The sequence below is a fragment of the Gobio gobio genome, assembly GCF_949357685.1.
Source record: "Gobio gobio genome assembly, chromosome: 9".
Lineage (NCBI taxonomy): Eukaryota > Metazoa > Chordata > Actinopteri > Cypriniformes > Gobionidae > Gobio > Gobio gobio.
Window position 1 is genome coordinate 51,868,904 of NC_137115.1, and position 24,307 is coordinate 51,893,210.

The following is a 24,307-nucleotide window of genomic DNA, read 5'->3' on the forward strand; positions in this document are numbered from 1 at the left end:
TTTTTGTAAAATTATAGTGGGTTTGCTCCTCCACCATTGACTTTATGTGAGAAATGCTGCCAATATATATCCATATGGCAGAATCCATCCATCCAATCGTGTGTATGTATGTATATATATATATATATATATATATATATATATATATATATATATATATATATATATATATATATATTGTATCTTGCAATGTACCATTTTTTCTTTCTTTCTGATTTTGCAGTGAAATATCAGAAAGGTTTTGTGAGATTCATCCAATATTTCGTAAAGCATACGTGCAGGCCTTTGTGCTCTTTTGTCTTTATTTATGTTAGTAAGTGTACTGTGTGTGATAATGAAAGACTTATATGACTATAAATGTATGTGTCTGCTGGCATTCCTTCACGGTATGCTTTAGACCATCATCTAAGAACCTAGAAATAGAGTGATCACATTATTAATGATCTTATTTTGCAAATGCCGAAGACTATGCCAGTATCTGACGTCTTTGTCTGGCTTTTTAATCTACATATCCGTCTATACTGTCCCTGTGTTAGATGATAGGTTACAGTATGTGATGTTATGTTTGTGTCTGTTTATAAACGCAAACCCAGGATCATTTCTGGAGTAGAACACATTCTGAGGTAAGCTGAGAGTAGGTGGACTTTGTCCCAGTAGTGCTGTTTCTCACGTCCCCCCAAACATACAACTCATGCTAGAGATGTTAGTTATGCCACTGAAATTAGTTATGCCTACTTTTTTGGTCTCATGGTGCATATCATATCAAATAATTTTTTTTTTTTAAATTGAGAACTTGGTCTAAAACAGTTGTGGTCAGAGTTATTGGCACCCCTGGTATATATGATCAAAGATGGCTGTAAAAAAATACATCTGCATTGTTTATCCTTTTTTTTATCTTTCATTAAAAAATTATAATTGAGAGTGGGGTGATCACGTCATATTATGAAATAATGAGCCACAATTGGCCACAATTATTGGCACCCCTAGAATTGTTTATGAGTAAAATATCTATGAAGTATATTTCCATTAATGTTTACATTTTTTAGCACACCAGGGTGACTAGGAGCATGAAATTGTCCAGCTATGACGTCATGTTCCACAGGAGTATAAACATGAGGAAACACAAAGGCCAAATTCCCTTAATCATTGATCACAATGAGTAAAACCACAGAATATAGAATATAGTTCTGATGTGCAGCAAATGATTGTTGAGCTTTACAAAATAGAAAGTGGCTGTAAGAAAATAGCTAAAGGGCAATTATTAAGAAGTTTTAATCAACTAACGATCTTACGAATCTGCCTGGAGAGGATGTGTCTATATCGTCCGAATGCACAGTTAGGAGAATAGTTTGAGTGGCCAAAGTCTCTCCAAGGGTCACAGATGGACATTTGCAGAGATTAGTTGGGGTCTTGGGGTCAGAGGGTTTCAAGAAAAATCCTCTTCGCTTTTCCATAAACAAACTCAAGCGTATTCAATTGTAAGACACGACTGGATCATCAAAAGGGATCGGATTCAGAGCCCCCCAAAAAAAGAGCTTTTCGGATAACATGGATAAAAAGTACCCCATGTCCACTGTTAAAAATACCGCTGGATCTTTAATGTTGTGGGCCTATTTTTTGCTGGAGGTCCTGAACATCTTGTTCAGAGACATGGTTTCATCTGGCAAAAGGAGGTTGCAAAAAGTATTTAATAAAATGGTGCCAATAATTATGGCCAACGTTTTTGGAGTAAAGCATTTATTTCATAATGTGATTTACCCCCCACATAATTTAATTTTGTACTTTCAATAAAAGGTGACAAGGATAAACAATCCATTTATTTTTACAGCCATCTTAGATCATATTTACCAGGGGTGCCAATAATTCTGACCACAACTGTATATGTGAACCCAAAGGTCTTTATTATTACTATGTAAAAGTGGGAGTATGAGACATTTCGTGGATAACGCTTTGTTTTGTTGTGTGTCTGAATTTGGTTGTGTACACACAGGACTCCAGTCAAATTGGCCTTTTAAAGGAGCTTCTTGATCTGCAGAAGGACATGGTGGTGATGCTCCTCTCCCTTCTGGAGGGTAAGAGATAATTGTCCGTCCATTTTAACTTTCACGGGTGACCTACAAACCTGTAAAGGCCTGTTTTATTGCTCCTTTTCAGGTAATATTGTGAATGGCACAATTGCTCGCCAGATGGTTGACATGCTGGTTGAGTCATCCAGCAATGTAGAGATGATTCTCAAGTTCTTCGACATGTTCCTCAAACTGAAGGATATTGTGGCGTCGGACGCCTTCCGCGACTATGTGACGGACCCTCGTGGCCTCATCTCCAAGAAAGACTTCTCTAAGGCTATGGACAGTCAGAAACAGTACACGCCATCTGAGATCCAGTTCCTGCTGTCTTGCTCCGAGGCTGATGAGAACGAGATGATCAATTTTGAGGAGTTTGCCGACCGCTTCCAAGAGCCAGCCAAAGACATCGGCTTCAACATCGCCGTGCTGCTCACCAACCTCTCTGAGCATGTCCCGCATGACACCCGCTTGCAGAACTTCTTGGAGCAAGCTGAGAGCGTGCTGAACTACTTCCGCCCCTTCCTGGGCCGTATCGAGATCATGGGTGCCAGCAGGAGGATCGAGCGCATCTACTTTGAAATCAGCGAAGCCAACCGCAACCAGTGGGAGATGCCTCAGGTCAGAGAGTCGAAGCGGCAGTTCATCTTTGATGTTGTCAATGAGGGCGGTGAATCTGAGAAGATGGAGCTCTTTGTGAACTTCTGCGAGGACACCATCTTTGAGATGAACATCGCCTCACAGATCTCGGAGACGGAAGAGGAGGTGATCGAAGACGAGGATGAAGAAAATGAGGAGGAGAGCGGTGGTGGAGGAAATGGAGAGGGAGAAGGAGAGGAAGGGAATGGAGAAGAAGCACCACCTGAATCCAGCTCAGCCTTTGCTGAATTCATCAAGAGCGTAGTGGACTTCATAAGCCTCTTCACTTTCCGCAATCTCAGGCGCCGTTATCGCAAAATCAGGAAAATGACCATAAAGGACATGATTGTGGGTTTGGTGATGTTCCTTTACACTCTTATCTTTGGCATCCTGCACTTCATCTACAGCGTCTGCAGAGGTTTCTTCATGCTCATCTGGAACACCCTCTTCGGAGGAGGTCTGGTGGAGGGAGCAAAGAAGATGACGTTGACAGAGATTCTGACGAACATGCCCGACCCAACTCAAGACGAGGTGCACGGTGACCTTCCTCCAGAGCCAGGAGCAAGACATGTTCAAGAATCAGGTGGAGCTGGGGATGGAGAGGAGGGAGCAGGAGGAGGAGAGGATGAGGCAGAAGAGGGAGAAGAGGATGATGGTGGAAGGCCTGGGTTTGGTCCTCATGGTGGTCTTGGAGACATGGGAGAAACTGAGCCAGAGGAGCCTCCAACTCCGGAAGGCAGCCCACTGCTGAAGAGGAAGCTGGTGAGTAAAAGAGTTTAGTGCTTGTAGCCGGATTGTTCGTTACTCGTTGTTCGGCAAATTTTTACAGGCAAAGTCCAGTCGTTTCAATATTAATCCATGCAATTGGGAATTTAGCTTGAGGGAGAAATATTTGGGTTCAAGTTGGTCATGCTGATTCACTTTATACTTTGCTACACTATTGACAATAATACAATTTAGCTGAGAGTTTGATCATGTGACTGCACATTAAAGGGGTACTTCAGTGCAGGGAAGATGAATGCGTATTTCAACTGGGTCATTTATGTAGTAGAAATGTGAAATTATTTTTGAATTTGGTGCCTTCTAGACTGAGAAAAGACAGAAAATGTATTTGGTTAAAGACAACAACTCCCAGAATGCACTTGCTTCGCTGCCCTACGAGGCCACTCCCAAAGGCTACTGGTTATCACTTGCCCACCGTGGCACCGCCCCCAACGTCGTTTTGATTTTCATAGTAATACAATCATTTTGTTCAGTTAGAGAATAAACACTATGTGAGTGAGCCGAACGAAAGTCACGACACAAATGTAGCAGGAGTCAGATTTCATTCATCACGAGAGCGAAGAGCTGAGCAGAGCTGAGGTAAGCGCGGCAGTCACTCACGACGCGTGTCTAGTCTGGCGCATTTTCAGATCGCAAATGGAAGCTTAACTTTCATAGGAATTCTTTGAAGAGTTGAAACACTCAGAGATCCCACCGCTATGGGTGGGTTGATAACATGCGGAACTAGCTCCTACTACTGGCTGTAGTCTCTAGCCTCTGGGCAAAAAATCCTACGATGACGCAAAATGACGATATTTGCGTCATCGGAGGATTTTTTTCAAGAAATAAAATGCATAATTCTCTCGTCTCAGGGGGATATGAGGGGGGAAAGTACCATAATTTGAATATATTACCGGGTTTCTACTAATACAAAGCTTAATGCTAAATCGCTGAAGTAATCCTTTAAAGGGTTAGTTCACCCAAAAATGAAAATTCTGTCATTAATTACTCACCCTCATGGCGTTCGACACCCGTAAGCCCTCCGTTCATCTTCGGAACACAAATGAAGATATTTTTGTTGAAAGCTGATGGCTGAGAAAGGCTTGAGATTGGCCTCCATTGGCATTCAGTACATTTACACTCACAAGACCCATAAAAGGCACTTAAAATGTCATTACAAAGTCCATCTCACCACAGTGACTCTACAATAATTTTACAAAGCGACGACAATAGCGCAAAAAAAATCAAAATAACGACTTTATTTAACCTCTTCTTGTCTTCCGTGTATGCCTCCACGACGCATGCGCGAGAATATGACGTAGCGCTGGGGTTCGGGAATCCATGAAATGCACACTTTAGCCCCATTTTGAGAACTACGCCGAGACCTAAAGCACGATCAATGTAGAATTCAACAGCTTAGATACGGCGCGTCTTCCTCTGCTTGTAAACCAATCGCTTCTGGGTCATGTGTCCGAACGCCGGATCTACGTCATATTCTCGCGCATGCGTCGTGGAGGCACACACGGAAGACAAGAACAAGTTGGATAAAGGTGTTATTTTGATTTTTTTTTGCGCACAAAAACTATTGTCGTCGCATCGTAAAATTATTGTAGAGTCACTGTGGTGAGATGGACTTTGTAACAACGTTTTAAGTGCCTTTTATGGGTCTTGTGAGTGTAAATGTACTGAATGCCAATGGAGGCCTGTCTGAAGCCTTTCTCAGCCATCAGCTTTCAACAAAAATATCTTCATTTGTGTTCCGAAGATGAACAGAGGTCTTACGGGTGTCGAACGACATGAGGGTGAGTAATTAATGACAGAATTTTCATTTTTGGGTGAACTAACCGTTTAAAAGTGAACATCCTTGTGGATTGTTTTTGTGTAAACCATATCATTCATGTAAAGGTACTTCTCACTAGGGGTGTGCAAATCTCAATATTTTCTGGGATTTTCTTGATAACAATAATTAGACTATGGGCCAGATTTACTAAACAGGGCAAATTAGCGTGAGAGTGCAATTCCAAAAAAGCGCAGATGGGAGTGGAAAGTTCAGCGCGTGATCTACTGATGACACGCAAATTAAAGCACACAGACACAGCCGGATCATTTCCAAAATGACCAACATAATCTACCCAGAGCAGCGCAAATTAGTGTCTGGTTTAAGATTTTTTTGGGCAGTAAAAAATAACGTAAATACCAGTAAATTGACGAGCACAAACCTTAGTAAATCACCTTGCATGATTCATTTAAATACTCTCCTCCCATAAATGTTGCCTCTGAAAGGGAAACTCCTACAAATGCATATGCAATAAGGTCAGCAACAAAAAGTCTTCGCCTTTTCAGCGCTAATGTGTCTTCAGTAAATCCTGATAGTAATTTTTTAACGGCAAAAGAGGGTTTGCATTGGCGCAAGCTGTTAGTAAATCTGGCCCTAATATGAGTGTGTTTATTGTGTTGGTATATCTTGTCAGGTTTAGGACTGCCGTGGACAGCTGACTCCTAAAGTTTTTGATATTCTTCATATTCTGTGTGGTGGTCAGTTCGCAGCAGTGACAAATGATCTTTTCCAATAAGTTTAAATAGATTTTTACCTTTTATGGGCATTTTTACCTTAATAAAGCAATTTTTAACCTAATTACATGTATACATTATAATTTGTTACATTTATTACATTTTGTTACATCTTACATTTAATCGATACATTTAATTAGAATAATAAGACACTATAGCACTATTACCACTCAAATGAAATCAGTATCAACACTAAATTTATCTTTGCAATTCAGAGGAAACAGAATCTGCATCTGAAGTGGCATTTAGATCATTTACACACACTGTTTAATGAGCTCAGAGCGACATGAAAGCATTTGCCCTGCAGTTACTAATGCATAAATAATGTTTTAAACATAAAACGTTGAAAATTGATACTTTGAAATGGTTTCAAATATTTAAAAGATACTTGAAATGTTAAATTAAAACCGCCAGTAGGTGGCAGCAAGTTATTGTTAATGAGTCTGTCAAAACTTTAGAGATGCAGAAGATGTGGCTTTTTTGGAACAATTTTCATTGGCGAAATACAATCAATAATCTGTCTAAAATGTAAGTCACTTAATATTATCTTCTTTTTTGTAGAACTGTTGTATAAAATCAATATCACATTTGTAATCATGCTGATATTTGGGAAAAAGGGGCACTCTTCGGGAGATATTGATTAACTTTTATATTTAATTATATAAATATAAAAGACATGCAGAAGTATTTTTGCCCCTTATCTTCAATATTATTATAAATGGACTTAAATAGACTACATCATGTAGTGTATGTGTGCACTCTAGGTGTGTTTTTGTAAAGGGAGGGACATACTCGATAATGTCAGGTCACACATGGTTAAAACAACAATCACAATATTATCGCAGACGATATGACACACCCCTACTTCTCAACATTGCTTTTTAGTTAATGTAAATCACTTAATCTAAATATTCTTGTTTTCTCCTCATTGTTTTGCCGGGTATTTCAGCTGAGCGAAGAAGGAGAGGGAGAGGGAGAAGCAGTAGAGGAGGAGAAAGTAGAGGAAGAAGCAGCCCCAGAACCCGAAAAAGCTGAGTGAGTAATGGAGAACAAATGATACATTCTCATACTTTCATTTGAAAGTCATATTCATCACAATATAAACACTGCGCTGTTGTGTCTTTGACTTCTCCTTCTGTCTGTCAAAGTGTTGAAAATGGAGAGAAGGCCGAGAAGGAAGCAGAACCTGAGCCTGAGGAGATACCAGAAGAGCCAGAGGAGAAAAAAGCAAAGGCTAAAGCAAAGAAAGGCAAGGAAGAGGAAGGAGGCTTTGAACTCTGGAATGAACTTGAAATCCAACGAATCAAATTCATGGTAATTGTATTGTACACTGTTTATGATCATTCACAGTTATGTAAATATTATATTATAAACTATATTTTTCATTTATCACTTTTGATTCTAACTGCATCTAAAACTACTTTCTCTTCTTCTAGAACTATCTCTCTCGCAATTTCTACAACCTGCGCTTCCTGGCTCTCTTTGTCTCCTTTGCACTCAACTTCATTCTGCTCTTCTACAAGGTCAGTATGATTTTAAAACAGGGGTTTTCAAACTGATCACAAGGGTGGTCTGTGAAAATAGTAAAAAAAACAAAGAAAATTAGCCCATGATTTACTCACCCTCAAGTCATCCTAAGTGTATATGACATTCTTCTTTCAGACAGATAAAATATATTATTTTTATTATATAGAGTTATATTAAAAATAGTCCTGGCTCTTCCAAGCTTTATAATGGCAGTGAATTGTTGCCTCGTTTTTGAAGTCCATAAAAGTGCATCTATCCATCATAAAACTGCTGCACACGGCTCCGGGGGGTTAATAAAGGCCTTCTGAAGCAAAGTGGCGCATTTGTGTAAGAAAAATATCCATATTTAAAACTTTGAAGACTAAAATAACTAACTTTGGGCGGATTGCTGTACGACAAAAGAGTAACCCTTGACGCATGCGTATTAACGAACGCAGAAATGCCGAGGATAGAGCAAAACAAAACACCGGTCATGAATTAGAGTCTAAAACGAGAATTTTTGAAGAGAAATGGCTGAGGATTTCGATATAAGAGAAGAGGGGCTTGAGTTTGTTACCCAGCACTATCCATGAGAGGCGTCGAAGCTTTAGATGCTTCTATACATCGTGTCAGGGGTTACTCTTTCACCGTAAAGTCAACTTGCATACAGCTATCTGCCAGAAGCTAGTTATTTTAGTCTATAAAGTTTTAAATATGGATATTTTTCTTACACAAATGCGCCACTTTGCTTCAGAAGGCCTTTATTAACCCCCTGGAGGCGTGTGGAGCAGTTATATGATGGATAGATGCACTTTTATAGACTTTATAAACGAGGCAACAAATCTCTGCCATTATAAAGCTTGGATTAGCCAAGACTTTTTTAATATAACTCTGATTGTATTCGTCTGAAAGAAGAATGTTATATTCACCTAGGATGACTTGAGGGTGAGTAAATCATGGGCTAATTTTCATTTTTGGCTGAACTAACCCTTTAAGGTGTTACTTAAATAAGTTTAAAATGTTTCATTTTTTCCCTCTATTAAAATTCACCAAATTTGATATTATTATTATTTCTTTTTTTTGCTTTCTAAAAACTGTTTAATCATGGGATTAATTGTGAGGTTTTTTTTATTCTATTGACATCTGTAGTTTTCTGTGTTAATCTCATATGTCTAACAAAATATTTTCCAATTTTTTTTTTTTTTTTAATGCTTGAGTACAATAACAATTATTTCATTTTGGAAACCATTATTATTAATTTTGTTATCTTCGTTTTTCACACATTATAGATTGATTTTTATACATGAAAATATAAAACTGTCTTTGTATTTTAGCAAGGTGGTCATAATATTTGGGGCATCAAAAAGTTGACAAAAAGTTGAAAACCACTGCAATACAATACTTGACAGTAGAGCTGCACGATTAATCGTTAAAAGTTTGCAATCTCGATTGAAATGCCCACACGATCTTATTCCTAAATGACAACCATTCGACCCATGTCTATTGACAAGTACAATCACAGCGAATGTTCAGATATGCATTGGCACAGCTGTCATGTATAGATATGAAACAGCTTAATAAACAACCACACATTATCATTATTTCTGTCTTACAGTAATTCAAATCATCACAGAAGTACAGGGGTAAAAGTTTATAGTTTAGATATGTCTACGGTAGTGTGGGATCTCTATTTCAAACACAAAAAATGTGATTTTCAATGTATCCAGAATCGTAGAGCTCCACTTGACAGCCACGTGATTCGCTGTAATAACTTGTTTCAAGAACGATTTGGATTCAAGTCAGCTGTTTCCTTCTTTAGGTGTCTGACAGCCTGCCTGGAGACGAGGAGGAGGAGTTTGAGGGTTCGGCCTTGTTTGAGGGTTCTGGCATGTTTGAGGGTTCTGGTGTGTTTGAAGGCTCTGGTGTGTTTGAGGGCTCTGGGGTGTTTGAGGGCTCTGCTGAAGAGGAAGATGAGGAAGATGGGTTTGTCTACTACTTCCTGGAGGAGAGCACTGGATACATGGAGCCTTCCATGACCTTCTTTTCCATCTTACACACCATCATTTCCTTCCTCTGCATCATCGGCTACAACTGTCTGAAGGTCAGGGGCTGTTATCATTTACTCACCCTCACGTCATTTCACTCCTGTGGGACTATTTCTTCTGTGAAACATGAGATATTTATTAGAACGTCAACGCTGCTCTTCCAAAAGCGTGAAAAAAGGACCAAAACGTGTCGTAAATGTGGTCCATATGACTTGTGTGGTCTTCTGAAGCCATGCGATAGCTTTGTGTGAGGAACAGATCAAAATGTTCATTCTTTTTCAATGAAATCCTTCCCTTCAGCCATATATTGAATAAATGATGATGTAACTTTGTGTTTGAGCTTTTGAGCCCTATCATACACCCGGCGCAATGTGACGCCAGGCGCGACGCAGAGTTAATTTTGACAGCAAATTTTTATTTAGTTTTAGCCATATTTTAGTCACCTGAATTGTTTTTAGTTTTAGTCTAGTTTTAGTCGACTAAATATCATAAGATTTTAGTCAACTAAAACTAATGAGTTTAGTTAAATTGTAATACATTAAGCATTACATAACCGACTGTCACTTGAACTGACATTTTGACATCATTTTGTTTTTGCAGGGCTCCAGACTAACTTTTTTAACAAGGAGCACAGTGGCCCCCAACTGAAAATTTTAGGGGCACAACCAGAAATTTTAGGGGCGCACACAGTAAATCAACATGCTAACCAAATCTACTAATTTCCACTGTATTACTAATAGGAATCGGTATCGTTAAGGTTTTAATGGTATTACTACTCTTACCGATACTGCTTATCGATCCGGTACTTTAACAGTATTCTTACCAGTTCTTTTTATTATACTTTATATATTTAAAAAATAAAAAAAATAAAAAAATAATTAAGAACATAATTAATATGGCTTTATAATCTGAAAAGTAAAATATCTATAGCAAAAGAAAACGCAAAGTTTTAACAAAAATATAAAACATCTATGTGTAAATGGACCAGTGTGCAGGCATTCGGAAGGTCTGCTAACATTAATATAATACAGTAAAGAACAAACCTACAAAGAAATCTAATAAAGTAATGAAATGTAAAATAACACTGCATAGTTTTCACTGTATAAATTGATAGATTAATGCTTATAAAAGCTAAAGTTATTAATTCAAGAGATGTGAATATTTTCTATTTGCCTTTTGTTCGATTCGAATGAATGGCTCAATCGTCAGCAGGTTTATTAGACGCTGCCCCTTTAAGACCGATCGAATGTAGAACTAATAATATCATATTCTCCTATTTCTCCAAACTATTTACGCCCATTTAAGATATAAACTGTTAAAATAACTACTCTCCAATCCGGTCAATTTGACACCGGCTATTTGTTGTTTATTTGATGGTTTAGACGTGCACACGAAGCCTAAAATATTAAGTGCAAGTCGGTCCATTTCGCAGCACACACACACAAGCCGCCTTAAAGTTGGAAACAGCGTCTCTTGCGCGGATTATTGTGCATTTAATAGCTCTTTATTATCAAACACATCCCGCAGTTTAGCAACAGTAGAGACTGCAGTTTACAACAATCACTGAATCTGACGTTTAGTTTAGGTTTAGGGAGAAATGACAGCGCAGCTGTGAAGGGAAGTCGCGCTCGACGGAACACGGCTATAGGAATAGTTTTACCTCATACCATCTTTTTATAATTCTTGGAAGCCAAAATCGAAAATAAAATTAGATTAATAGCCTATCACAGCACATCCCTAAAGTCATATAGAAACGGCTGGCAAAGATAGAATTTGAATTCTATCGATTATAATTAGTAAGTGTATTTTCTTAATTTCTCCAGTATGACAGCAGGCAAATTTACTGGTCGCACATGTGCGACTGGATGTAAAATTCAGTCGCACATTCTCAAATTTTAGTCGCAAAATGCGACCATTTAGTCGCACTCTGGAGCGCTGGATTGGGGATGCGTGAGCCTGTAGAAGCGAAACAGCGCCGTGTTCTCCAGCGGTTAGATCAGCACGCTCAAATCAAATGTGCGCATCTGTTACACAAGACATCAGTTCTGACTGGATCTCTTCCCTAATCAACCCTCCCTAACATTTTCATCTCGTTTTTATTTGTTGACGAAAATGACAGTAAGTTTTCGTCATAGTTTTTGTCATCCAACACTAGTTTTTTTTAGTTATCGTCTCGTTTTCGTCAGTGAAAAAGGTTGTTTACGAAAATTATAACGAAATTAACACTGGCAAGTGTTTTTTGCTAGTTTCAGCCCGACGCAGTTATCATTTTCACGTCCAGCGTCACGTTGTTTAAATAGCAAATGCACTGCCGCCCATCTGTTCGCCCATGGCCGTGCTGGTCTGAAAACCAGGTGTGTCAGGCGCATTGTTGGCGAGTTGCTATTTTGAGAAACTGAAAACGACTGCGCCGTTGACCGACAAAAACCTGCTCTGAAGTCAATAGCGCAGTATTTTTTTATTTATTTAAAGGGGCCGTTAGTAATTTGCGCCTATAAGCGGGTACACAACGTGCGGACACTCTGCTTATTACACACATAGGGCAGCAGCACACACACATTTTTAATGTAAATAGCAAATCTGCCATGGTGCGAACACAAATGGCTTTTAAAGGGAATGGGAGATGAGACAACCCTTTTGGACCATGCGCCTGGCGCCTAGAGCATTTTATCCATAATTAAACTAGCATTAAACCTCAGACCATGCGCATTTCCGTCATTAAACTTCCAACCATGCGCTCAGATGGTTAAAATAGAGCCCATAGTGTGAGCTGCTAACACTGTGTTTGTACTTGTCCAGGTTCCTTTGGTCATCTTTAAAAGAGAGAAGGAGCTGGCCCGTAAACTGGAGTTTGACGGTCTGTATGTAACTGAACAACCAGAAGATGACGACATCAAGGGCCAGTGGGACAGACTTGTCCTCAATACACCGTAATACTACTATGTCATTATTCACATTATTTATAAATGCATCCCTGTGAAGACTGTGCGATCTGAAATGGCATTCCCTTTTATTTTTCATTCAGGAGTTTTCCGAACAACTACTGGGATAAATTTGTCAAAAGAAAGGTCAGGCGTGTGCTATACTTGTGTGTGCAGATTATTCCCTTCATGTATTAAGACATGCTGAGCGTGTTTATGGCGTGTCTGTGTTGCAGGTGCTAGAGAAGTATGGCGATATCTACGGTAGAGAAAGAATCGCTGAGCTGCTGGGCATGGATCTAGCATCTCTTGATGTCAGCGCTATGACACACGAGAAGAAGCCTCAGCCCGATCCCTCAATGTTCACATGGTACAGAAAGATGCAAGACACGCATAAGTCACCAACATTTCAATACAAGTAACAAGAATTGATTCAATACCACAGCAAAAAAAAGTATGTCAATGGGTAAGGATGGGAATCCCTATAATGATTCCAGGGGCCAGTTGCATAACCTTAGCCACTATATTAAAACAGTGACCAACTAGCAGTTAGACAAGAGGTCATTTTATGTATAGGACCCGTCTTAAAGATTAAAATGATATGACTAACTTGTAAGACTAGTCTAAGCCATTTATGCAATTCCTTAAAGAGACAGTTCACCCAAAAAAGGTCATTTACTCACCCTCATGTCATTCCAAACCCATACAATTCTCGCCTAAACTTAAATGATCCACTTGATTCATATGGATTTGATTTACAATGCATTTATAATCTTTTGGGTTCTTTTACATTTTGGTTACCTTTAATTGGAGGGACAGAAATCTCTCAGGATTCATACAAAATATTTTAGTTTTTGTTTTCATAATTAACCCAATTATTTCAGGTTTAGAATGACATGGAAGAGAGACTTAAAGGCACAATATGTAACATTTTGGATTAAAATATCCAAAAACCACTAGAACAATGTTATATATTTTGTTGACTTGTGTACTTAAATTTTCCCAAATGTTTCCAAGAAATGTTTTATTGTTTAAATCTGTTTTTCTTGATTTACCGCAAGTACCATGTTTTACCATGCCTAATATGGATCTATCTCATGTTTGAAAAAGTGTCTCATAGTAAGTGGCATTATAACATAACTTTCCGCGAAATCCAGGCGTCATCAAGCTACGCCTTTGTTTTGAATAAGCGACCTCTAGCGCTGAAAAATTACATATTGTAGCTTTAATTATGACAGAATTTAAATTTTGGGGGAACTATCCCTTTAACGGTTTCATTGATGATTTGTGATGCAGGAGTATTCGGAAAATGCAAATGATGAGACAAATGAAATAATAAATAAATGTAAAACGATTCTTGCAAATCTATTGTTGCAATAACTGTTAACAGACTTTTTAGAGGTGGTATAAATGCAATCCCATAATTAGATTGATAGATTGGATTAATATATTGGATTTATATATCCAATAAATAGATTTAATAACAATAGTAAACACATTATTTGTTTACTAAACATGTTTGATTTATTTTAATAAAAAACAATAATGTATATTTTAACTACACTGTCATTGGCAAGTTTATTTATATAGCACATTTCATTCACAATGGTAACTCAAAGTTCTTTACATAGAAGGAATTAAAATAACCAAAATAATTACAACAGATGCATAGGAATTAAAAATAACAATTAAAGTTGAGAATAAAAGCTCAAAATATATTATATTATATATACAGTATATATATATATATATATATATATATATATATATATATATATATATATATATATATATATATATAAGTATAAGTCAGTAGCCGCGTTTCCATTACAGATTTGCGCAAAACTTTTGCGAAAAAACTAATAAACTAAATAAAAAACTATTGCGAAATGACGGCGTTACCATTAACCAATGTTATGCCACAAAAACTTTTTTTTTTTCCCCCGCGATAAGTCGTTCCAAAAATTATGCCATGTATGTTTTAGGTTTATGTATATCCCAGCCACCACATGCCATTATTTTTAATGGAAGGAGACGTAGGTGTGTTACCCAAGCATTATTACACGGCTCTGTGGAATACTTGATTCTGATTGGTTAATTGCGCATTCCAGCGGTATGTTATTCCCAGATAACAACCGCCAAAGTGAAGAACACACCGCTCATCCGGGTACTACGAGTTATCTTGACTGGTACTACTTATATGCTTAACGTGTCACTCCGCTGTCGTTGACTGTCTGGCGCCATCTTGTGACTGAAAAACACTTAACCACCACGGCTTACAGTGGAAGACTTCAGCATTCATTTGGTAAAAACAAATATTTTCAGCAATGGATAAAGGCTTAAAGCAGTTTGGAACAGTTTTTCTTCGCGGAAGCTTTGCATAAGAGCTAATAAAATATTTAAACTCAAGACAATATTTAGTGTCTAATTTAACTAAGACAAGTAGCCGTGTAATAAATGGGATAATGTACATCCAGCCGGTTGTTATCGCAGAATAAACCCCTTCAGAGAAGCAAGTCGGGGTCAAGTCTGATCCCTCTGTCGGGGTTTATTCTGTGATAACAACTGGCTGGATGTACATTATCCCTTACTTAATGGCAAGAAAAACATGTTGTACTTGAGTATGAGGTGTTTCTCCCTCATTTCTGCTTCAAGGTCTTGATAAATTGTGGCATTTCTTTGTTTAGAATCCAGTATTCCTGTAATCCTATTGTCTTTTATGAGTTAAATTCAGAACTCTGTCTCGCCTTGTGTCAAAACATACCATCATCTGTAAAGAATGATCGACTTTTACAAACGCCAAGTGACCTGTAAATGCATTTATTTTTCGAATTGCCTGAAAAACCACCTGTGAGCGTTAAAATGTTTTTGCGATTTATTGGAGTTTATGCGAAATTGACATGTTTCCGTTGGGCGTATTTTCATTTCGCAATTTCAATTTGCGCAATTTGAAGGGTAATGGAAACGCGGCTAATGACTACTTGATTTAAATCTCACAACAAAAATGTAAGTTGTAAGCTGTTTTTATATGATTCACTACAGCTATAGTTCATTAAAGTTCATTCGTTTGGGAATCGGTTGGACTACACTACTCTTTATTTTTAAATCACTAATATGTGGCTCAAAAGAGTCATCCGTTTGGGAATTGAATTTGATTCACTAAAATTAACCTAATCAGAAGAGTCAAGAGTCGAATCGAACATCCATACTCATAAACATGATGGTATAATAGAAAGGATATTCTTTTTCGCATTATAAAATATCATGAATCCACAGGTTGACGTCTATCGACATCAAATACCAGATCTGGAAATTTGGAGTGGTGTTCACTGATAATGTGAGTTTCAGTAAAGATAATGATCTTTTTCCGTATAAATATTTCATCACGCTGAGGATATTTATGACAATAACGATTAATTTGGATTCTTAGACGTTCCTGTACCTGGTTTGGTATATGGTCATGTCAGTGCTTGGCCACTACAACAACTTCTTCTACGCCTGTCATCTGCTGGACATCGCCATGGGCGTCAAAACCCTGCGCACCATCCTCTCCTCTGTGACCCACAATGGAAAACAGGTACAGCTCTCAGAGATCATCATATTTGACCATCTTGACATCACATTATTCTCTCTCCAAAACATATTTGATCATGTTTTTCTTTAGCTGCTGATGACGGTGGGTCTGCTGGCTGTGGTCGTCTACCTCTACACCGTTGTGGCCTTCAACTTCTTCCGCAAGTTCTACAACATGAGTGAGGATGAAGATGAACCGGACATGAAGTGTGACGACATGATGACTGTACGTGTTTCAACGCGCAGATCTACGTCTGGTTGAATTACTCTCATTTCCCGCCTGACCGTGGTCATGTCTTCTCTCTCAGTGTTATCTGTTCCACATGTACGTGGGTGTGCGAGCCGGTGGCGGTATAGGAGATGAGATCGAGGATCCGGCTGGAGACGAGTATGAACTGTATCGTGTGGTCTTCGACATCACCTTCTTCTTTTTTGTCATTGTAATCCTGCTGGCCATCATTCAAGGTGAGGAATATGTTTTATTAGAGAAATTGAGGCCCTCTGGGAAATAAGTACTCTGTAAATTGAATATTTAAAGGTTTTGGCTTTACATTATCTGACGTGATGAAATGATGTTTGTGTCGTGTGCAGGTCTGATCATTGATGCCTTTGGTGAGCTGAGAGATCAGCAGGAGCAGGTTCGAGAGGACATGGAGGTACAACTGCTCTTTATATATATTCATACTTCACTTAAGTACGCAAAATGTCATTCAAATCTATAGTAGCCAAACTTTTTGGTATAGTTTTTTCATATAAGCCCACTCCTAAATGGAACGTAGAAACAAAACAAACTATGAATGGTCACTTTTTAATGTTCAAATCAAGTCTCTTTGTTGCTAAATGGGTGCCTTATGGATTGAATTGAATAAGCAGCAAAATGGTGTTTAATCAAAGGCCCTGTTTACACCTGCTATTAAGATCAGGGCTTAAAAACGGAAAAAAAATATCAATCGGTTCACTCCGAGCAGAATCGATATTATAGCGTTTCCGTTTTTGCGTTCCTCAATAAACATTACTGTTCCGAAAACGGTTTGATTTGAAAAAATACCGGTTAATAACGTTATTTTAATTTAGCCTATACTTTAAACAAATATGTATAAATAGACTTATTTTCACTCAATAATAATATAACGCATGGTAATTAAACTTGAATATTTATTTCATAACATTTTTAAAACCACAACAGAAATACATGCATTAATTACAAAGCATAAACAGCGGGACAAATATTGACCTGTTTTAATGGAGCGGAAAGCGGCCCTCTATGCCTAATTCTTTTCAGAAGAGTGATAACATTCTTTGTACATAACTTTTTTTCAACACGACTTGTTTTAAAAATCGCACAAATAAAGAATAAATAAACTGGATATTCATTGCTCTTTTAATGCACCGTCAACTGGTAATTTCAAAGCAAACACTGCGCAACACGTCCTTGCATCACATAATCAAATTCAGTCAGCTAATAAAGCTTGATCATTTAATGCAATATAACATACCATTTAATACGAAGCATCAACCGTCTATATAGAAAACATTCACCTGTATTGGCAATCTGAAAGACTATAGGAAAAATGTTTGATAGATGCTATAGCCTACTTGGATAGGCTTAAACGGAATCCTCAAACTAGCCTAAATCAGTCTATTTGAGCTTAAAGTCCGTACTGCTTATTTAAACGTTCGAAAAGAATGTCCTCCAATACCTGCGCTTTCATTGTAGACCTCAGTGGGGAAAGAAATGTACTTGAGGCATGAAAATGCGCTCACACTGACTTGCGTACCGGTAGATTCATAGATTACTGGTGCGCGGGCATTATTTTCACTCACGCTTGATCCGTCAACGTCACATGCTGTACTACTAAATTCATGATTGGTCACTGCCAAATTAAAATATTAAAGAGAACGATAAAATAACGTTATTAACCGGTTAATGGTCATTTCAAATTAACGTTTCTGTTCAGAACGATTCAAATTGATTTTGATTTTGTTTTCGTTTTTGTTCCTCTTAAAATTTCGTTCGTTTCCGGTTTTCGTTTTCGTTCCTTGAACCGGTTCGGAGCCCTGATTAAGATATGTTTTGGTCGATCGGATCACAAACACTTTATTCTTTTTCCTGTTGGATTTTCATATTTTTCCTTCAACTCCTCTTCATCTGTCAGTGCTGCTGGTGCAGGTCCTCCCCCCATTTTGGCGAGCCTCTGTCTTTTTGCTGTTGGCTGGCCTGAGTAGAAGTCAAATGTTAATTTCATTACCCTAATTAAGAAATGTAACAGGTGGGATCAGAAATAATTTAATTATGTAAAAAGAGCATTAGACTTTATGTGAAAAAAGCTGCTGCACATAATAGACACTGAATAATTTATTATATATGTCAAATGTTTGTGCAAACCTTTTATGCTTAAAGCTTTACCTGATTGAATTATGTTTTTATATGTATTCATTTTTAGCTGCTGCCATTCTTTTTTTGCCTGTGGGATACCATGAAAATTAAACTTCATTAAACTAATTAAACGTACATATTGACCCAGAAGTATGCAGACGTCTTTTGTCGGGTGCTGTTGCCATGGTGAATCATAATTTCAGAGCTCCATTAATCATGGCTTTTCATAGTTGTGGTGCACACGCTTAACTCAGAGTCAGTCTACTTAGAGTTGATGAACCAACTAAATTCAGCTGTTCTGAAACCCAAAACTCAGAGTTTCCCATCTCAGAGTAAGTCAACTCAGGGGTGAAGTTTAAACTCAGAGTTGGTTGAACCTCCTTATTGAAACGGACCCCTGATGTGTTAATCCGTCTCTTTTGTCCACTTTCAACCACTTCTGTCCTGATTTCTTTGAGGGGAGGGTCTATGGGCGGGTAAATGTTTGGTCTTTTTCAGATCTTTAGATCTAAAGGACAAAATAAGCCGCTGCAATTTACATACGAACGCAACAGAGAAATTCACGGAGAGCAGCAGCTTTAGTTTCTGATCTGACAGCCGCAAGACCAGCCGAACGCTATGAGTGTGTGTTAGAAATCAGGAATAGTGAGAGAACATTGTGCTTGGTACGTTTTTCATCTTCAAACCAGACTTGGGTCTTCAGCCGACAAAGTTTAAATCCCATCTGGCTAGCACGCTTCCCATAATGTTTATGCATTAGGTCAGTAGCGGAGAGTAGGCGGTCTTTTGTGGCTGTTTGAACACATTCGACCACACGAAAGCAATCTGGTCGAATGCATTTTCGACTACCTCTGGAAGTGGTCAAAAGTGTCCACTTGTGATCCTATCAACCAAAATGCATCCTAATACCAGGTGTAAACAGGGCCAGAGAACTGGCTACATGAACTGTAGCTAGCTACTAGCTATAAACATATCTGGGGCGTCTAAAATCACATACCGTCTAAATAGGTACTACATTTGTTGAGGAATGAACTTCTTGTTTGTTAATGTCACGGTTCTATGAGAGAGGACTCAAATGCAGGAATGAGTGATCAGGGGTTTATTGACAAACAGCAGACAAGACAAGAAATGGTAAGGAGGTGAACAGTCCAAACAGTAGGCGGGTTAGGAGCACAATCAGCGGGTTAGGGGGGCGTGCATCTGAGACCCGCAGTGACAGATTGATTAGGGGGTGGTGAGCTCGTTGGTAGTGAGCCATTGGAAGAGCCAACATGCATCACGATGGCAAACAACGTCCAATAGGAAAATTCAACTGCAGTCGCCACAGTTCAACCTTAAGAGGGCAGCACTCAGACGTTTTACACCATATATTGTAGAATTAAAACACTTTATACCCAAATGTCAAAACATTTACTCAAATCAATGAACAGCACTAATGAAGCCCCAGTCTTGCAGATCATTAACTAAAAAAAGTTGCTTTAGGGTTTAGTTACCCTTTAAATTAGTACATTTTATTTTTTTTATGTATTTTTGGTCTTTTTTTGGATTTATCGGATGAAAGCATGGGGTGGAGAGAGAGGAATGGGATCATTAAAGGAAATTGAACTACAATCTGACATGTTTTCATTGTCATGTAACTTGCGTTCTTAGTTGCATCGCTTCACAAATTCTCTCCTCACGGGATAGTAAAGTGTCCATTAGATGTGCACTTTGGAATCTCGGCAGAAGTAGTAGATCATCTTGCTACTTTGTTACCTGTTTTATGAATACTACTCATTTCACACACACACATTTTTGCCTACTGTATAGTAGGGAATTAGCACATTCAGACAGGGGTTAACTTTAACTAGCTTTCTCAACAGATCCTCTTCAAACTGTTGCTTCGCCATGACAGTCATTGAGCTCAAAGAGAAAACTGACTGTTGAAGAAGTTTTGGCTAATGTGTGCCACAGCGCCCCTTGTGACAATCCTGAGAATGCAACGTGCACTTGTGTTATGGATTTAAAAAATTATGATCTTTTTGTTGTTTTTCCAAAGACTAAGTGTTTCATCTGTGGAATCGGAAGTGACTACTTTGACTCGACTCCGCATGGCTTCGAAACGCATACGTTGGAGGAGCACAATTTAGCCAACTACATGTAAGTGTATTGTAAATTATTCAGAAACAGTGCAAGCTAATTTTATTTCCTTACTTTGAAACCGTGTCTTTTCCACCGCGCAGGTTCTTCCTGATGTATTTAATCAATAAAGACGAAACGGAGCACACAGGACAGGTCAGTGTTGTTTTATTTCTTTCCAAAATCATCTCTCTTATCCATATAGAAATAAAACATAAACTGTAATGCTGCGTTCACACCGAACGCGAATTGAGCGTCAAATTAGCTTCTATCACGTCTAGTTGGACGCTTGAACATTTTGAATCCACTCGCACGGCGTCCAAAGCGAATTGGACATGCGTATATAAGTGAGCGTTTAAAGCAAAATAACTCTGTATGACTGCTCACTGCCAATATCACTCGTTCCTCCATGTTGAATGAGTGACTCGGGTCGGGCCTGCCCCCGTTTATCACGTCACTTCACCACGTGACAGCAGCAAGCAGGCTCCTGATTGGTTAACGCGGCGCGAACAGACGCCAAAGTTCAGATTTTTCAACTCGGGCATCAGAAACACGTGAATGCACAAAAGTCGCTAAATAAAATCAATCGCACAAGACACTGAATTTGCATCTATTGTGCCGCAGGACCTCCAGACTTGCGCCAACACGTCTTTACATTGACTTGACATGGAAATCACTCGCTCCAGACGCTCCAGATGCTCAATCCGCGTTCGGTGTGAACGCAGCATAACAACAACACAATTCAGTTTTTATCTAAAAGGACATACATTATAAATATATATTATAGTACTGTTCAAAAGTTTGGGGTGGGTAAGGTTTTTTAATGGTTTTGGAAGTGTCTTAAGCTCAAAAATACAGTAAAAACATTAAAATTTTGAAATATTATGACCAATTAAAATAGCTTTTACCATTTAAAATATATTTTAAAATGCAATTTATTTCAGAACAATTTAGTTCAGAACAACAGCATTTATTTGAAATAGAAATTGTTTATAACATTATATATGTCAGTTTTGGTCAATTTTATGCGTCCTGTCTTGCTGAATAAATTGATTTTCTTTTCTCACCAACTTTTGATATGTATAACATTTTTAATTCAATATTTTTTAAAGGATTAGTTCACTTAAAAATTAAAATGTCCTGATATTTTACTCACCCCATCTCATCCAAGACGTTCATGTCTTTCTTTCTTCAGTCGGAAAAAAGTTTTTTCGAGGAAAACATTCCAGGATTTTCCTCCATACAATGGACTTCAATGGCAACCAACGGTTGAAGGTCCAAATCAATGCAGTTTCAGAGGAAGGGCTTCAGAGGCTCTGCGCAATCCCAGACGAGGAATAGGGTCTTATCTAGCCAAACCATCGGCCATTCAAAAAAATATATATATATATACCAAAGGCAGAGTTTGGGGGGGGGCTGGCACTGTTAAAAGATTAATTTTCTTAGGCTGCTCTACCTCAGTGATCTAACAGCGCTCATCAATGTCAAAATGATCGAGATGGCCAATCAAATCAAAGAAGGCGGGGCTTACTGTCACACTGTCACACACGCAAGGAGAGCTCGTGGAAGATGCAAGTAGATGCAAGTCTCAGACAACTGTTTTATGATAGAAATGTTCAGCTACCGACAGTAATAGACTGCAAACTTCGCCGTTTTGAATTGAAAAAATGCGAACATGATGTAATTCATAAATGAATGTGACGACGAGGCAAAAAACGTTTGCATTTTCTACATATTAGACATACGAATAAGAGTGAACTGTTTTAAAATAAAATATTTGCAAATAGTTTAAATTGATTACTTCAATTTGAAGCGTGACCTTTACGACGTGATTACACAATCCTTGGCACATCGCAGCACAAGATGAGCAATTTAGGTTAAAAGGTATATTCTTTTTTATTTTTGGTTATTGACTGATGGTTTGGCTAGATAAGACCCTATTCCTCGTCTGGAATTGTGCAGAGCCTCTGAAGCCCTTCCTCTGAAACTGCATTGATTTGGACCTTCAACCGTTGGTTGCCATTGAAGTCCATTATATGGAGAAAAATACTGGAATGTTTTCCTCAAAAAAAAAAATTTTTTTCGACTGAAGAAAGAAAGACATGAACATATTGGATGAGATGGGGGTGGAGTAAAATATCAGGACATTTTCATTTTGAAGTGAACTAATCCTTTAAAACTTTTTCTAAATGTACATTTACGAAATTTTATATTTGATTTTTCTCTCATTCTAGGAGTCGTACGTGTGGAAAATGTACCAGGAGCGATGCTGGGACTTCTTCCCTGCCGGTGACTGTTTCAGGAAGCAGTATGAGGATCAGCTTAGCTAATTCTGCAGCCTGGAAAGAGAGTGTGTTTGTGTGTAAGAGTATCATTTCTGGAATTAAGTTCAAAGAGAAGAAGGGAACAAGAGATAAATGACCGACTGTAGCCTTGATTTGACTCTCACGACCTTCGTCTTCAGTCAACACATCACACAGATCACACTTAGAACACTTCAAACCTTTCATTTCCCCGTGTTTGACTAAACGAGAGAGAAAAAAGAAAGTATTTTAAACTGTATATATACACTACATGGCCTTTACTTCTCCACTAAGGACTTTTTTTGAATCGAATCAAGCCAAAATGAACAAACACCTTCCTTTCCTCTCTGTTTTGTCTGTGTCACTATGAATCGGAAAAAATCTCAGTGCCTAATGTTGAATCTTAACAGTACGGTGAGGATTTCAGTATGATAGTGATCTTTTTATGTGTAGAGTAGCTGTCTAGATCTTTTCATTTTAGCGTATTGTGTGTGTATTTATTCACGTATAGCACAGAAATATAGCCATATGAGTGGTAGCATCCTGCTCTGTGACTTATATATAGAGCATTTTAACAAATATCAAGCCAGGCTTTTTCCCTGGTGTATCGAGCGAATGTGAGAATGCGTGCAACCGAAAATATCTTAATACCGTTTTATTCTCGAGAGGAAAGTATCACAAGCCCAAGATTTCGAGATTCAGAGAGTTTTAACTTTGTAAAAATGTGAAACCACCAGTTTTGCACTCTAGAGTCTTATTATGGGATGCCGTATCTATGCCAAGCACACACTTCCAATGTGTATTACAATTACAGAGAGGTGGAGAGAGTTGAAAACATCCTCTCTAGATTTACAAGACGATGTCCTTTCACTCGGATTATGGAAAGAAGCACTATCATGTCGATATGTAATATTATTGTCATCTAAGACCTTGACATGGACTATGCTGTGTCGTTCAGATAGCAAGACGGCAACTTAATTTATCCACTTAAATACATAGATGATATATTTTTGTTGGAGATCCAAATAATTAAGATCCTCTGTCACAACTGAGTATTTATTATGTACCTTTTTTTGTGGGGGGATTTAGGTCAGAGTTTAGTAGAAAGGTGGAAAAGGAACGCGAGTTAGATTAAGTTAACATAGAGGTAACAAGACGACGTGTTTTTGCCTTTTAGATTTGTATTCTTCTTTTTGGCGAAATCTCATACTTTATTTTTGTTGAATATAGATGAAGTGTGTAGGCGTAGGTCTCTGATATTTGTGCATCAGACGTCTTAAAGCGACTGAAACCTTGTGTGTTCTGCACATTAAGAGTGTGTGTTGAGGTCTTTTGGTGAGGGAAGAAATCAACTCGCTGTCTGGATCTGACTGTGTATTAGGCTGAATCCTGTGTTTCAATGCACATTAAACAGATTCCAATATTTTAA

General features: G+C 38.2%; 1 protein-coding gene across 6 annotated transcripts in view; it reads left to right on the plus strand.

Moving 5' to 3' along the window:
- The window catches only part of ryr1b (ryanodine receptor 1b (skeletal)), a 177,737-nt gene extending 153,430 nt beyond the window's left edge, over positions 1 to 24,307 (plus strand). For all 6 annotated transcript variants that reach the window (XM_079825048.1, XM_079825049.1, XM_079825050.1 and 3 more), the window contains 17 exons: positions 1,991 to 2,072; positions 2,155 to 3,464; positions 6,985 to 7,070; positions 7,184 to 7,349; positions 7,472 to 7,558; positions 9,361 to 9,642; positions 12,386 to 12,516; positions 12,612 to 12,654; positions 12,744 to 12,877; positions 15,784 to 15,844; positions 15,938 to 16,084; positions 16,172 to 16,306; positions 16,389 to 16,545; positions 16,672 to 16,736; positions 20,496 to 20,596; positions 20,680 to 20,731; positions 22,810 to 24,307. In XM_079825048.1, the coding sequence (XP_079681174.1) occupies positions 1,991 to 2,072; positions 2,155 to 3,464; positions 6,985 to 7,070; positions 7,184 to 7,349; positions 7,472 to 7,558; positions 9,361 to 9,642; positions 12,386 to 12,516; positions 12,612 to 12,654; positions 12,744 to 12,877; positions 15,784 to 15,844; positions 15,938 to 16,084; positions 16,172 to 16,306; positions 16,389 to 16,545; positions 16,672 to 16,736; positions 20,496 to 20,596; positions 20,680 to 20,731; positions 22,810 to 22,905 (3,135 nt within the window). In that variant the 3' untranslated portion in view covers positions 22,906 to 24,307. The remainder of the gene's footprint in view (positions 1 to 1,990; positions 2,073 to 2,154; positions 3,465 to 6,984; positions 7,071 to 7,183; positions 7,350 to 7,471; positions 7,559 to 9,360; positions 9,643 to 12,385; positions 12,517 to 12,611; positions 12,655 to 12,743; positions 12,878 to 15,783; positions 15,845 to 15,937; positions 16,085 to 16,171; positions 16,307 to 16,388; positions 16,546 to 16,671; positions 16,737 to 20,495; positions 20,597 to 20,679; positions 20,732 to 22,809) is intronic.